At 41.1% G+C, this 15,985-nt stretch overlaps 1 protein-coding gene across 3 annotated transcripts in view; it reads left to right on the top strand.

Moving 5' to 3' along the window:
* The window catches only part of tbc1d22a (TBC1 domain family, member 22a), a 126,640-nt gene that overhangs the window by 33,145 nt on the left and 77,510 nt on the right, over positions 1–15,985 (top strand). For 2 of the 3 annotated variants that reach the window (XM_084345642.1, XM_084345640.1), the window contains 3 exons: positions 1,977–2,105; positions 4,167–4,232; positions 10,026–10,140. In XM_084345642.1, coding sequence (XP_084201768.1) covers positions 1,977–2,105; positions 4,167–4,232; positions 10,026–10,140 — 310 coding nt within the window. Of the gene's footprint in view, positions 1–1,976; positions 2,106–3,629; positions 3,693–4,166; positions 4,233–10,025; positions 10,141–15,985 lie in introns of all 3 variants that reach the window. The other variant, XM_084345641.1, reaches the window with a different exon arrangement.

Here is a 15,985-nt window from a genome sequence, read left to right as displayed (position 1 = left end):
ATTTTGAAAGGCTAGCCAGAGGTTGTTTATTATGTATTATTGCCAATTTGACTGCTGAGCCTTTTATTTTGAAAGTCTAACCATCAGTTTCTTTTCTATCTATTGACTAACTGATGCATGGACTCCATACACAACCCCATTTTTAGCTAAATATTGGTTCATAAATAACTACATTATATGATGCCATCAGTGTGTGAGGCCCCAGATGACAGGTCCCACAATATTGTTAAAACTAATTAATTGTTAAGGAGCTACTTATGTATGAACCCTTTTAACTGTACAGTTACAAACACAAGCACATAAGAAAATATAAAACAACAGCTTCAAGAAGGACGTTTGTTAATTTTAATAGCACGACTATTCAGCTTTCTTTCGCTGGGACAAGTCTTCGTGGCGAGCAGTGATGTTTGAGTTCTGTTTTGAAGAGTTTAACTTGGTGAATATTTTAGAGCTCCTGGTCCCAGCTCTCGCTTTTAATAGACTTTAGATTTGTTGTTCGGTTTGCAGTTGACTTTCTCCTCATTGCATAAGCCTGGCCGCACAAGGAGGATACACACTATCACAAATGTATGCTCGCATAAACTGTCTGACAAACACTTTCCCAGAAGCATATGCAGGCGAACACGCACACACAAACACACACAAAAAGAGAGAGAGCGAGAGAAAGATAGGTAGTTCTCCGCAGACGCTGAAAGTATTCGGTCAAGCTGCAGAAAGTTTTCTTTGCAAAGTGAAGTGTGTCATTTATGTAATCCCCGGTGGTGAAGTTTGGTTTGTGATTGAACTGAGCTAACAAACTGAAGGCAAGTCAAGGTTGTAGAACAAGGGTTTATAAATAAAGGCTCATTAAATAGTATATACTGACAGACAAATAAATAAATAGGAGAGACAGAAACAAAACATAAAATGCCATGCTGTTTCAGACACCGAAGACAGTTTTAGTGAATATCTACAGAGCTGAATTAATGAGTCCCATGTGGAACCCAAAAGCCTGTGTGTTACAAATAGACAGGTGTATTAGTTTGAGACTATTACCACCCACTGATGTTTGTACAGCCTCTGCTAGTATCAGTATAATATTGTAAGGCTTTGCAAATGTACACAGTACATTTCAGATAATGCTACTTTTGTGAAATTCAGGGCAACTTTACATTGGTTGCAGACAAGTTAATTTTGATGCCAATTATACCAATATATTATGAGTGAGCGTCTAATGAAAACTGATTTTTAGTACATTCGACATGTAAAGGGATAGTTAGACATTTTGGGAAATATGCTTATTCAGACTTGGATAAGAAGATCTATAGCACTCTTAACAGGCAGAAACAGCTACCCTGACTCTGTCCTAAGGTAACAAAATCTACCTGCCAGCACCTTTAAAGCTCACCACGTAACATGCTATATCTGGTTTCCTTCATCAATGCATTAACTCAGGTTAACTCAAGCATTTTTGTGCAATACGACTCCAGAACCCACAACTCCCAACACTTGTTTCTTTTTCCAAATTAAACAAATGAGATATAACATGTTTTAGTTTTAGAGCTTTAGAGGTGCTGGGAGGCATATTTTTAGTGTTTAGATATTAGAAATGGATTGATTTACTCACATAAAAGTGAATGAGCATATTTTCCAAAATGTGGAATTATTCCTTAAAGAAGACTCCTTAAGACCCCCCTCCCAAATACCCAGTGTGCTCTGACTGGTGAGCTCACACACTCCTGAGCCAGCACCGTTCACCGTGTCTCTAGACGGCTCTGTTGTGTTTTCAGCTTCCAGTTAGCTTCACTTCTATTGCAAATATAGGCATAGATTATGCAAATGTGTGACACAGTGACGTAACTTACAATGATCTGCTAAGTGAGGTCTAAGAAGATGATTAACAGATAAATATGTTTACACTGTGATGTGAAACACGTCAAAGAATCAAACATTGCTTTCTTTCTTTGCCCCCCTCTTTCTCTCTCGACGTCTCTTAGGGTTACCTGCCAGCTAATGCAGAAAGGAGAGACAGCGTCCTACAGAGGAAGAGACAAGAATATTTCGGCTTCATCCAGCAATACTACGACTCCCGCAACGACGAACACCATCAGGACACATACAGACAGGTATATGCAACTGCGCTCAAACATGCACGCTCACATCTTCTTGTTTACCTCCTGTGTACATGTGGTGTGTTTAATCATTTCTTCTACATCGGACTTTTATTTAACACTTGTCAGAATCCCCGAACTTGAAGGACAGAATGAAAGACGAACAACAAAAGGTTCCATTTCCAATTACAAGAACAATTTCTTGTAAATAATTTATTCCCTCAGCACAAATCCAGAGCACAAGCTTGTTTATGTTTATGTTTGTGTTTTTTCTGAGAAAGCGTGTGTTTTGACAGGATTCGGGCCCTGCAGACAGGATTACTGGAACCAGTTCCATGCTTTTTTTTTTTCTCTTTGTCCTTTCCTCCTTCTCCCTCATGTACTCATTGGACGGTTGTCTGTTGGTCTGTCTGTGTTGACATGGAGGGAGTGTGGTCGAGCTCTGTTCACCGAGTAGAGACGACCAGCCCAAAGCTTCAGAGAGCTGCTTAAACCAACTCTTTCATTGGACTTTGAAAATAATATCTACTTTTACTCTTTCTGTCTCTGTTTATCTCTCTTTCTCTCCCCCACATCCTCTTTCATTTTAACACTTGACTACTTCCCATTCATTTCAGGCCGATAAGAAACATCAAAGTGGGCTGTCGATAGCAAAAACACACATTTCTCATATCCAGTCCAATTTCCCATTGATCTCCTCTGCGGCGTGCCAGAAAGCTGGCATACTTTGTTTTGATGACTGTTTGGATTGCGTCTTGAAGCCTCATTTTCTGCCAAATTCTGCTTGTTCCAACACTGTTTGTGTTGACAAGCGAGCAGTGATTTCTAGTGATTTAAAAAAAAAAAAAAAAAAGAATTGGTGTGTGATTATGTGTGTTTGTACATAGTATGTTGGTTTGGCACTAAAATCGCTCATGAGGCTAGGTTTGTCTCTTTTATCGTAAATTATTTATGTTTAAGCTGCCTGAGTTATATTTATATGCATTACATGTACCTATATGTCCTGTCTGTGTATCCACAGTCCATACTCCATATGGGACGGTCAATTAGTCAGTATAAATCTCCATCTGCCTCCATGGTTTATGTTTCTACTTGTCTGTCCATCTGTCTCTTTCATATATCTGTCTATGTTGTTGGTAACTTGCCTAAACAGCTTGTGTGTATGAATATGCATACGGATGAAGCCATTATAGAAGTCCCAGTTTGCACTGTTAGCTTTTTGAAGTACTGCTGCGGTTTTGTTCCACCCCAAGAGAATGTCTGAAAAAATCCAGCTTTGTATTTTTTAAGCTATCAGAAGATGGACTGAATGGTCTGGTAGCTGATACCAGAATCACCCTGTAAGTCTGAATGTGCTTCTTTTCCTGAGGAGATCTTACAGCCGTTCAAAGCAGGTTGCGATGTGGAATATTGAGAACAAGTCTATAAAGGGGACTTTACATTAGTACTCACGAGTGTAAACGTGTGTGTGTGTGTGTGTGTGTGTGTGTGTGTGTGTGTGTGTGTGTCTAACACCTTTCTCTCCCGTGTTGCTGTCAGATCCATATAGACATTCCTAGGATGAGTCCTGAGTCTTTGGTGCTGCAGCCAAAGGTGACAGAGGTAAGGTGGACAGAGCAGACAGGACTGTAAGTACGGGTCAATCCCCAGTGCTGACAGTAACAAGCCACACACTCTCACAGACAGTCCGCCCGTCTGTCCGGTCCGGACTGTTTCAGCTGGCTTGGCTCCAGCCGCTGTCCCGCATCAGTCTGGCTCCCTTCTGACGAATCTGCCTGCCTGTCCTGTTGTTCATCTGTGGGGCAGACACTCTGAAATGGTGTAAACGTGGTCCAACACGCATAAAAGCACACTCAAATGTACTTTCAAGCACATAGTATCATGAAGAAATCTGATTCAAGACCACCTCTGCTGTCCATTTCAGACCACCGAACCCCCGTTTGTCTTCAATCAAGGACACCAATCCACTAACTGTTGCTCTCTCTCTCTCTGTCACTGCCTGTATTGGCCATATCTGTGCTAACCTGCCCGTTGCTTCAGTGTTTGTCTTTTTTTTCTCTCTTTCTGTCTCTGCAGATTCACATTGACATACCGAGAACTAATCCCCTTATTCCTCTTTTTCAACAAGCTTCTGTCCAAGAGGTGAGACCGCCCTTCTCCCCCCTTCCCTGCTGCACACACACCACCTCACCTAGCAGGGTTTTCCCCTCTGCTTTTGGGCAGATGACGGGTGGGAACATTATTAGTGGCACTGATATTGTGGGCATCATAATGTGTATACACACACACACACACATATATATGTATATATATGTATATGTGTGCGTAAATATATAGATAGCTATGGTGAGGGTTAAGTAGATGCTGGTGAATACATACTTAAATCATTATAACATATAAAACTAATTACGGGAATAGTACGTGTTTATAGAAGACAAAAGAAATCAATATATAAGATATAATGCATAAGATAATGGTTGGTAAATTAAATTATATTTTGCAGGACGTATTTGGTTATAAATGTTATATATTTGTATGTTTGGATATGTGTGTATATATTATCTAATTATGTATGTATTTATTTATGTATTCATAAGAAATGATTAGATAAGGGGGTGGGATTAGATACGTTTTACCTCCTCCCACTCCTTTTGAACATGTCATCAGAATTGCCAGTCTTCATATGCACTACTCTTTTGTTGTTTCGTTTGTTTATGAAAAAAAAAATGTACACGTTCGAAAATAAATATTTAAATGAATCATGCAGAGAAATAAAGCCCCAATTCGGTCAAATGAAAATAAATGACAAATCACAATCCCCTAAAGTTACATGAACTGACTCAAAAAGGTTATTGCTGATAGTGTGTTGATGTTATCGATGGGTGTCATGTCAAAGGTTGAATTTTAGGTCCTGTTTTCCATCTGCCCAGGAGTTTGAATCGGGAAAACCCACACTTGAGCACACTGCATGGTCTAGCATGGGCGCACAAACGCACACAAAAACTAAGATTACATATAGAAGATATGAAATAATACCTTCAGTCATGCATGCATGAGCAGACACACTTACACTCTGCATGGTTAACACTTAAATATGTCTTTGCTCTGCTTTGTTTGTTCCACTGAACAAAGCGTTTCTTGTGTTTTTAGGGGATATTTTAACCAATTATCTTAAAACCCTCCTAAGCTTTATGTTTGATTAAATTAGCAGCGACTATCAATGGTAATCTGGGCACATTAGGAAAACGTACAACAAGGCACACATTTCTGGAATCATTAGCAATGAAATCATTGGAAGTTGCTTTGGATAGCAGTCTTACTTAAAAACTTCAAATGTCAGTGTCACATTTGTTTCTGCCGTGGTGTATAACGTTGCCTCAGCAGGCTTGAGGGGACTATCGGTGCAGCTTCCCAAAACAACTTAACAGGGAAATTAACTTGATTCCACTCATTTATATGGGGTTAAGTTTGTCTTATTATTGCAGTGCTTCTGGGAGGTCCTGTCATACATAGAACCACTGGCCTGAGAAGCAGAGAGCAAAAAACCCAGATAGAAAAATCCCATAATGAGGTGCAGGCTAATGAGGTGGCCAGGGCTTGTGGATCGCTCTGTGTGTGTTTACACCTACACGTAGGTGTGAGCAAAGGCACAAAATACACAATCACGTTTGCGTGTGTACACACAGTAAAGCAAAAAAAGTGCGTCAGTGCACAGACTCATGCACATGTACAAGCACATTAATTCTAACACACTGAGTCACACATGCAGTGCCGCAGGCAACGCCGCCTTCCCTTGACCCCGTCTTGTACGGGATACAACTTGGGGCTGTAACCAGGGAGGCAAGGAGAGAGATAAGATCAGAGAAGGTGCATACTGTACATATTCATGTACAGTATGTGTATATCTCCCCTTACCTCCCTTTCACCTCCTCCAGAACCCCTTTCTTTCTCCCTCTCATCCCCACACATCAACTCGCCCCTCTTTTTGTGTGCAAACTAAAAGCTACCCTTGAAATATTCAAGCAGCGTGCTCCCATATTTTGGTATGCAACAGACTCCAAAGGCCTCTTTTTTTAATATGGTAACGCTTGCTGCAGCGCCACCTGAAAATCACCTCTGCTTCATTTCATTCACTTGTTTGTCTCCCACCCCATGGGGCTCGGAGAGATTTAGTCGAGATGGAAGGCAGTCAACGGTCTGTTCCATTGAGGGGGGGAGAGTGGGATATTGAAGCAATTCTGCAGTGATTTCCTAAGTGCTATCTAAGTGTTTGAGTTTTTCTTGTTTGGGAGAACAATACAGTCTTGAGGAGATGTTGGTAATCTGCAATTACAAGTTCTGAATGTGAAAAGAGTTTAGTTTTGCCTCCAGATTGTGATTAGAGGGTGGACAGAGCAGGATTTATCTGTAGATCTCGGTAACTGAACATATTAGGGAAGTCTGATTTTCCTTTCTTGTTTTGAGGATTTAACTGATGCTTTTTAATGAATAACTTATAAGAAATCAGTGCATAGGTTGCAATTTAGTGTGGCTGTTGATGAATACTATCATGAGTGAGCCTTTGATCTTTTGTTAGAGGATTTGTCTTTTGATCATAAGGTTTTCTAACTTTATGTTTTAGATGTTCAAGACTTCTTTGCTTTGACGGCATTTTGTTGTGTGATTTTTCACTTCTGAACATTGAGATTGCCCTTTATCGAGTAACCTGACTCGCCAGATGGTTACTTACACCAACCATCTGGGAAGTTGCCCTTAGATACTGCCCTTTCAAAAAATACCTGACAGGTGATTTTCAAACGTCTTTTGCTGACGTCACACCTCAATAACGCCCGTATATAATATATAATATATAATAATAATCCCTCATAGGACACTAATTGGTCGGAAGGTTTTTCTCACTTTGTGTGAGATGTTTTGTTGTATCACTTCCATTTTTAAACCTTGAGATTGCCCTTTATGGCTAAACCTGACGCAGCAGGTGGTTTGTTAAGCAGAACTCTCTGGGAAGTCACCATTAGATACTGTTTGGAAAAGATCATGCCCTTTCAAAAAATACTTGGCGGGTGATTTGACGATCCATCTGTTTATCACTGTCTGTTACAGACGGATTTTAGCCAATCTGATCAACAAGTGCTACGACTGAAGTCACTTGGTAAATCATACGCCAGCCGAGGCCAGTCGGGAAAAGTGGAAACCTTTCTATAATCGAGAAAAGGCTTGAGTGGCATTCTTTGCTTTCCTTTCAATGGAGAAGTACTCTTGGCATTTCACTGATGCTTTAGAAAACCTAAAATATTGAGACGGTTTCCCTATTGGTCTTGAGGACCCACCATTGTTGCTTTCAAACAAACAGTCCTTTCTCTTTGCTGTCCTTACACCTAAACCATGGCTGTAGCTGCTGGTAGGTCCTCATAAGAAACAAATTGTCTGACCCACTGTGGTTTGACACCAAGCACAGAGCTTGAAGCCTGACAAGGTGTATTTCCAAGATCAAATTGTCATGTGATCTTGAATTCCATCTACTTTAAAAGGTGACTTATTTAGGCACTTGGGAGTAATGCGAACTGCAAACGGATCTTTTGTCCTAGAGATGCACCGTGTCAAGAGAAAAATATGACATTGATGTGAGATTCACATAATTTGCAAGAATTGAGTGCACGAACTCTGTTTCAACCTGAAGACGGTGTTGTTTGGTTATCTTGGATATACTCCACATCTTTGTTTTCTGTCTCTCACATACAAACACACCAAGGCACCCATAGTAAACGGGATGTGGGAAGGGTAGTGTGTGCGTGCACGGGGTTCACTTAAAGTGGTTCTGTGTGAAGGTGCCAGCGTGAAATATGTATGTCAGCTTTTGAGGTTGCATGAAAAGAAAGTCCCATTACCCACTCCTCCATGCTAGCAGCAGCACCTCTCCCTGTTTGATAGACGCAGCTTTGATAAGGGAAGAGGAGGTGTGATGTGTGGAGGCAGGTAGGGGTTTTGAGGAGAAAGTGTAGGGAAAGCCAGAGAGAGTTGCGTCTTACCAATCTCCCAGACTGTCTTAACATTGATCAAATTACTTAATATAAAAATGAGAGTTTGCACGCCCAGCTTCTTAAAAAAAACGACATTGCCATAGACTTGTTTTTTTATCCATAAAACAATGAGCTATGAGGTTATTTAGAAAGTGACAGAAACATGACATATTCCCCCAAAATAAGAAAATGCTTGATGGGTGTGGTACCGCAAGGTGTGAGGGGGAATCCATTTGCACACCAGAGAAAACAAGCTCAACATCAAGCCTCCTCTGATTCACTCGGGCTGACAACATTAAACAGCCACCCGTAACGAAGATGGAAGTGTTTGCCTTGCAAAAAAATATTGAGAATGGAGTGGAGAGAGGAGGAGGAGACGGACTTGAGAGGGGGACGAGCGAGAGAAAGAGACAAAAAGAGTGGGGAGACGGGAGAGAGGAGGGAGGAGACCAACATTAAAGCAGAGAACAAAGTTCAAAGTGAGCATAGAAAAAAAAAAAAGCTGGGAGAGTGAAAGAGTGGCAAAGAAAAATGGTCCATCTCAGACCCATTTCAGTAATGTCCAAAATTCACTTACTGTATGTGTGGCTTTCAATTTTGGCTAATGGTCATAACCAACAGAAGTTTTGATAGCGCTGTCCCAAGAGATACACAGATGATCTTAAATGCATATTGAAAGTAAATACCAGGATAGATAAAGCAGAGATTCAAATACCAGATGATAACTACAAACAAACAACACACACATATTAAACATTCAACCAAGGCTTTTGAAGAAGCAATTATTAGATATTGAGCTCAAGTAATATCATTGTAAAGTAAGTGTTTATAGGAGCATTTTCTAATTGAAATCGACATTGAATTAGTCTCAAGGTTAAGAGCCGTTATATATGAGAACATATGTAAATATATACTATATACTATAAATATATAGTTTTTTTGTATACAAACAAAAGCTGTGTGTACATCTGATGTTTCACAACAAAACACTTTGTGCGTATCCTTGAGGTCTAACAAACATTTTGAATGCATATCCTTCCCTCATAACACATTTGTAAAACTGATTCTTTAAAGATATTTTGGATCTTGCGTTGTTTAATCAAGGTATTCTAGCTTGCAGCCTTTTCCTTGCTTGTCCGTGTTGGTGCATTGCTACGCTACTGTGCACACTACTGCCCCCAACTGACAATTCAGCGGAATAGCTAAATAAATTAAATAGGTGAATGAAAGTCCGTGTGCGTCCTCATGCGCCTGCACGGTACACAAATAAATACATTGCTCCGTCGCACTCCTAGTTGTCAAAAACCCCACAGGGCATCTTTTAATGGTGTTTTTCACACATCCACAAAAAAATAAGATATTCCTACCTCGTAAATCACATGTCTGTGATCAGCTAAAATGCAATGATGGTTCCAGAAAAGTTTCAACCAGATTTGTACCAACTTAAAAATCCACATCCACATCTGTGCCAGACTGCCACAGCAAGCAAAGAATGTGATTGAGATTCAACTGCTTTCCTCCTCACCAGCTTGGCATGTCTCAAATTGTTCTGATTGCTACTACAGCCTTCCCACCGCTCACTCACTTTCTAAACTTCACTCTCTCACGATTTTAAACTTGTAATTTCATCCAGCCTCGTGTCACAGAGGCATAATTTGCTGTCACAGTAGAACTGTTTAAGGTGTTAGTGAACATGAGCATTTTCCTTCGTTATTAACATGTCATTTGTGAGGGAAAAGATTAGTCAGTTAATTGAGGGTTCATCGTTCGAGCAGCTTTATTCTGAACATTTACTGATTTTAGCTTCTCAGATGTCGAGATTTATTGCTTTTCCGTTTCACATCATTGTAAGTTGCCTACCTTCTTTCTCGCTGTTTTGACACTCTGTTTTTGTGTGAATGTTTGTGTGTGTAAGATATTTGAGCGGATCCTCTTTATCTGGGCCATCCGCCACCCTGCCAGCGGCTACGTGCAAGGCATCAACGACCTGGTCACGCCGTTCTTTGTCGTCTACGTCTTTGAGTACATTGGTAAGTGCCGTCTCTCCCTCCTGGTAAAAACTCCCTGATCTTTTGTGCCATGTGCTATTCATGTGAGGATCACTCATCTCTTTTTGCTGCCCATCTACTGTGAGCGCTGCTCTCCTCAGTGCAGAGGGGCGTCTTTTATAGCTGGCAAAACTCATGGAGGTTCATCACAACAGGTCACAGGGAATCAACCCTGGGACCCCTTCGAAATGGTGTCTCTTTTCACTACTCTCTGGTCAATGAACTCATCCTGCAGCTCTGTGCCCTCTTTCCCCTCTCGTCTCTGTTCTCCCTTTCTTCAGATCTACACTTAAATCTCAGTTAGTGCTTAAATGTGCTCATGAGCAGTATTTATCAAAGCGTTCTGGTTAACACTTAGATTAGACTGTGAGAGCGTGACCTGTAGACAACACTGGTGTCTGCAGTGCTCTCCTGCTGCGAGAGTTTATGTTGTGCCACATTCACGTAGATTAAAGCTTTGTTTTGGTCTCACACTTACATTTGACAAAATAAAGACACTCTGTCAGATACAAAGCACACTCAGACTTGAAGCAGTTGAAAGAAAAGACTGTCAGACTTTAAGGGATGCATGTTTTTTGGATGATTTTTCTAAGGTTTGTAGGAGCTGCTAAAAAATACTCGCCAATAATGCCGTTTTTTTTGTACTGGTCCTTTATTTGACATTTGACACTATATGTATATGTAAGTATATGTAGCATCACTGTTGTGGGTAAATTACTAATTTTTAGGTTGAACAGTTTAAATTTTCTTCTCAGATTAGGCCAGATTGATGCATTTAAAGGTTGAAATTAGGGAGCGGCCAATACCGATATAGATTTATTTGTAATCAAGGAGACCGATAACCAATATTTAACCTTTCAACAACTTTGCAGATTCAGATCCTCCAGTGTTGATAGGCTAGTTCATTTGTGTCCAACCAATCAGTTGTGTTGTAGGTGGGACATTAAAGCTGCTGTAAATTCTGTTTGCAGAAGTTTTTACTGTTCTTGTGTCGGGGGAACCCTCCTCTTCAGGGTGTTCAGGAAGAGGACTTGGTGCCTGAGACTTAATTCATTCACTTACTGAGAGTTGCTTTTTTGAGATTTTTCCAGCATAGAGAAGGCAGTTGTTGGTTTTTAAGAAGCAATTTTTCAGAATAAGTAGGAATGGGAATTGACCCTGTGCTGTCGAGACAAGATTTTAAGTGGTTGAGCCATTTCAGCTCCACGCACTATGTGCATTTCTGCATCTTCTCCTGTTATGTCAGCTTCTCCATACATCCCACGTACACACTGTTTGGATTCTTTATGCTACGTTGCGGTCCATCTAGCTCTCTTTGAAGCCATTCAAGAAAGAGCCTCTAAGTGGAAACCACAATGCTCTGTGGACTACCTCACACACACCAGATCGACTGCGGTCTGCGAAATACAATTAGGATCCACAAGTTAAGTGGTGGGAAGCTGCGTGACTCCTGTGCTTCTTTGTACTGCTTTTGGCACACAGCACTTTTCTAAGAGTTAATGTGAGTTGAGGCATTTTCTCTACTTTTAGTTTAACTTCTACTTTGTTTCACTTCTTTTTGTGTAACGCAATACAATGCTACCACAAAGTACAGTGCAGCCCCCAAAATGACCATGAAGATAAATCAACACCTGTGCATTTACAGGGGATTTATTTCATGGCTGTTCTATGACACTGCATAACTTTTTGCTAGATGAACCAGAAAATAGGCAAATTAGAGTAATTTTCTAAAAAAAGACTGTTCCCTTTTCCAAAAAAATGGCTGGTATTACATACAGAATTACCTGACAACCTTAGTTTAGAAAGCAGGTAATTCAGGAGTCAGAGATGACATTTTTTCTTTAAAACTGACTTTCAGCAGTGCTATTTGAGGAATCATTACAAAGAGCATATGAAAGACATATTAAAGATCGACTCCCTTGACTTATTTTTCCTCATGAAGCCTCTCTCGTCCTTCACTTTTTCCACTCTTCTCCTCTATCATCATCTTCTCCTGTGTCTTGTTTCCTCTGCCTTCTCTTTCGCTCTGTCATTCTCTCATTTCTTTCTCTCCCTGCATTCGTTTTCTCTTTCTCTCTTTGGCTTTTTCTTCGTGGGCGAGTCACGCTCTTGTCAGATCTTCAAGGCATCACCCTGCGCTTTGTTCCCCATGCATCTCCATGCGCTGATGAGCCTTGAACAACATACACAGCCAACAAACCTTCAAAGGTGCCCGGCTGGCATCTTACATGATGGGTTGATGTGCCTGTGTTGTTGTTATTGTTAGGTGTTCTTGTTCTCTGACGAAGAGAGGGAGCCAAAGCAGAGAGAAGGTTTGGCTCTTTCATGGGCCTAATTCTGCTCCTTTGTGGAGGGGAAGGAAGTGTGAGATACAGTCTCTCATGCTGTCGTGCTCTCTTGCTCTTCCTGGCTGTCTCCCTTCTTCTCCTGCCATCTGTTTTTCTTTCTTCTGTTGCATCGCAGTCCCCCTTTCCCTCCCTTTGAGTGTATGATGAAAGCAGGAAGTCAGAATTCATTTCTTTAAGAGTTTTTACAAATTAATACTATTACACATACACCCCTGGGCAATATAGACATGTTGGCTGAATACTATGTGTACAAACAAGTATGAAAACTGTAACACTTGAAGATGTTTGTACACAAGATACCTGAACTATTTATCTGTCTTACTTCTTCTCGGAACGAGGTCAAAGACTGAGCTGTCAAAACCCGTGAGACGTGAGTCTATTTGGAGAAAAAACTGATATCTTAAGAATCATAGACCCAGGCCTGAGATGCAGAGACTTGCCAGTGAAATTTCCATTGAAATTCATTTATATTTTGTGACCAGTCTTCTAATCCTAGCCTTTTTTTCAGAAGGGGACGGATAGTTGTAGTGAAGGATTCTCAAATTTATCTTAATGCCAAAAGATTATCATGCAACTCCGACTAGAATGTAACGAGTACAAATGAGATCACAGTTGACATTCAACACATTTAGCTTTTGACATCACAAACCTGCTCGTTGATGCTAATAAATGTGGTGAAATCTGCATTGGCAGTTTTGGGCCACCTGGGGCAGCAGGAATAAGCTTCAGACAAGCCATAAACACAACATTGACATATGAGCACCATATTGGCAAACTTTTTAGCAGATTGTTGCTCATTTGCTCATCGAGCGAACGGGGATAGTCACATTTCTGGTCAAATTCAAGGCCAATATTCACTGACCTTAGAGCTTTCTATTAATTGACTTCTGAGGGAAACATCTGGCTTTTTAGCTTGTTACTAACTAACTAACTAAGATAGTGAAGTGTTGGTGTTGGTTTTTTTTAAAGAGGTTTGCTGATGGTCTTTAGAGTGAACCAAACTATAAAGTTTGTGCACCATTTAACCTGAAAGATGCTAAAATGTAATTGTCTCTCTTAGCAAGACCTATCTCCATAGCACTGTGCCTGCGCTGGAGAAAGGTTCCCAAACACAGTCACCACCCTCAGCCATGCTCCCAGCATGGTCGTCGTTGTAACAACTGTGGCAGAGCTGATGTGGGAACATGGTTTTAAGTGCCTGCTCAGGCCTGTGAGAGCTGACCAATCAGAGCAAACTGGGCTTTTCGGGAGCCTCAAAGAGACAGGCACTAAGATGGAGTGTTTAGATGGAGGATGCGTAGAGGTGCTATCACAGTGGACAGAACCTGGAAGAACCCGAAAATAATATATTATTATCGATAATTATTAGCATAATATGGGACCTTTAACAAATATCTACTCAAATAGTTAACAATAGTGTGTTAATGTGTAACAGACTAACTGTACTGTGGTAGACACTGGTCCAGAAGCAACAACAGTTGTACATATATGTGTGTTTTTATGTCTGCATTATCCTGTTTGTATTTGGGGCTGTGCATTTCTGTCCCCTCTGCAAATGTGTGTTTAATGGACACTACATTGGCTGTTGTTAGAAGTGGCCCTTGGTAATGCACATAATGGTATTGTGGCGTATTCAGTAGCCCTTAAAGCTATAAAAACAAAATGAGGAGCGCAGTAGGTGAGAAAGTGGCTTAGATCAGCCTTCTGCAAAAAATGGTCAATATAGGCTCATGTCCCGCTGAGCTAAATTGAGTTACAAAGCAGCTGAAACCCAGAGCCAAAGTGTCTTCAGGAATTCAGATGGGGGAAACATAGTATTTACTTTTAATTCACACTAATACACTTCAAGTTTTCTTTCTCAGAATGTTCTTTCGATTTAATTTTCAAGTGTGTGTTTGTGTCTAAACACTGCAAAGCCTTGTGGATTTGAGCGACAGCCAGTATCGCAGGATATGAGCCAGTTCACTGATTGGGAACCTGATTAAGACTTTGACATGTTTGCAGCTGCTTAATCTACCCTCCAAACAAGCCCTTTCCGTCTAGTCTAGTCTCTGCTCCATGTTGTGTGTCTCATACATCATTTCTTGGCCAAGCTCTTTCTCTCTATGTCTCTGTCTAGTTTTCTTTTTTGAGACTCTTCATTTGCAAACCCTGTTTTGCTTTCCATGTCTCCATAGTAGTCAGTATATGCTCCGTCCCCAGAAGCAGGTAGGGAAAAAAATAGAAAATGACACCCACACTCCGCTGCCCACAAGATGTTTGTTTGCATGCGTTAGTTTCCTTGTCTTCCTTTTTGTTCCACTATTCTTATGTGTCACTTTGTTAGTCTCTCTTTGTTTTTCTTTTTGTCTCTCTCGCTCTGTTTCTCTGGCTTCTTTTTCTGAGTCGCACAACAGCCTTGGTCTGGCACTGCAGTGCTTGTTCAGCTGCCATACACTCCATTTAGCTTTTGATGATGCAACACCGAGTGATGGCTCGACCTCTTAACCACTCCATCCTTACAGCACAGACCCCCCCCCCCCCCCCCCCCTCTGCTGTCACCAGCTTTCATTAACACCTGACTGTTAATCCAAATTGAAAAGTTTCAATTGGTAGATTATTGATAAACCCTTCCGACGCTGTTGGAAGAGAAAATACTTCTAAAGTTGTTTTGTATCCACTTGGACTGTTGAGCAATCTTGCAGTCCTCCCTCGTGTCAAAAGAGAAATTGATTTGGGGAGTCTATCGTTCTTGTTCTCCGACTGTGAGGCATTATGCTGCTTTTGTCTTCTCCCTATTTGTTACGGTGTAGCTCCTCTCCCATTAGCCGACAATAGAAGTCATCTAATTAAGGCCAGTATGGGCCATGACGGGCCAAGGAACCGGGCCAGTCCTCCTTTAATGTGGAGTGGCCATTGATCGGCCCCTGGATCCATAATGTAATCTGCATGCCAGTGTCTAAGTATGGATCCACTCTGAAGAAAGATGAGAACAAGGGTGCAAGTTAGAGAGACAGGGGAGAGAGACGGGCTAGTGGATTGGAAGCAAAATTCACAAAGGTGAGGGTTTGACAACTGCGAGTGAAAGAGAGACACATCTAGACAAAGGAGGAGAATATAACAGCAATCAGAGTGTCTCCTGGCAGGCCTAAGAGTGAGAGCATGCAGAGTGACAGAGAGGGACAGCCAACAGAGCAGGAAAACAAGATTTTCAAAAAGAGGAAAATGGCCGAGTTAGAAAGTGCCCACATGCTGTCAGGAAGCAGCTGAGCCAGGCAGTCCATCCTCTGATCAACTAAGAGATGGCTGAACCGGTGTAACCTATCACCATCCTCCACTGCAAGGGTTCATTTGTCATAGCAGGCGGAAAGTGGATTTCATAAAGGATTCAGAAATTAATTCTGTACGGAGAGTGTATTTCAGTGTTGTGTGAAAGCTGTGCTTCCAATGTATGTGTAGAATTTATTTGTCTGGTTAAACATCCAACCAAGAGTTTCAAA

Source organism: Pagrus pagrus, assembly GCF_965226575.1.
Source record: "Pagrus pagrus genome assembly, chromosome: 23".
Taxonomy (NCBI): Eukaryota; Metazoa; Chordata; class Actinopteri; order Spariformes; family Sparidae; genus Pagrus; species Pagrus pagrus.
This window is presented reverse-complemented; position numbering and strand designations above follow the sequence as displayed.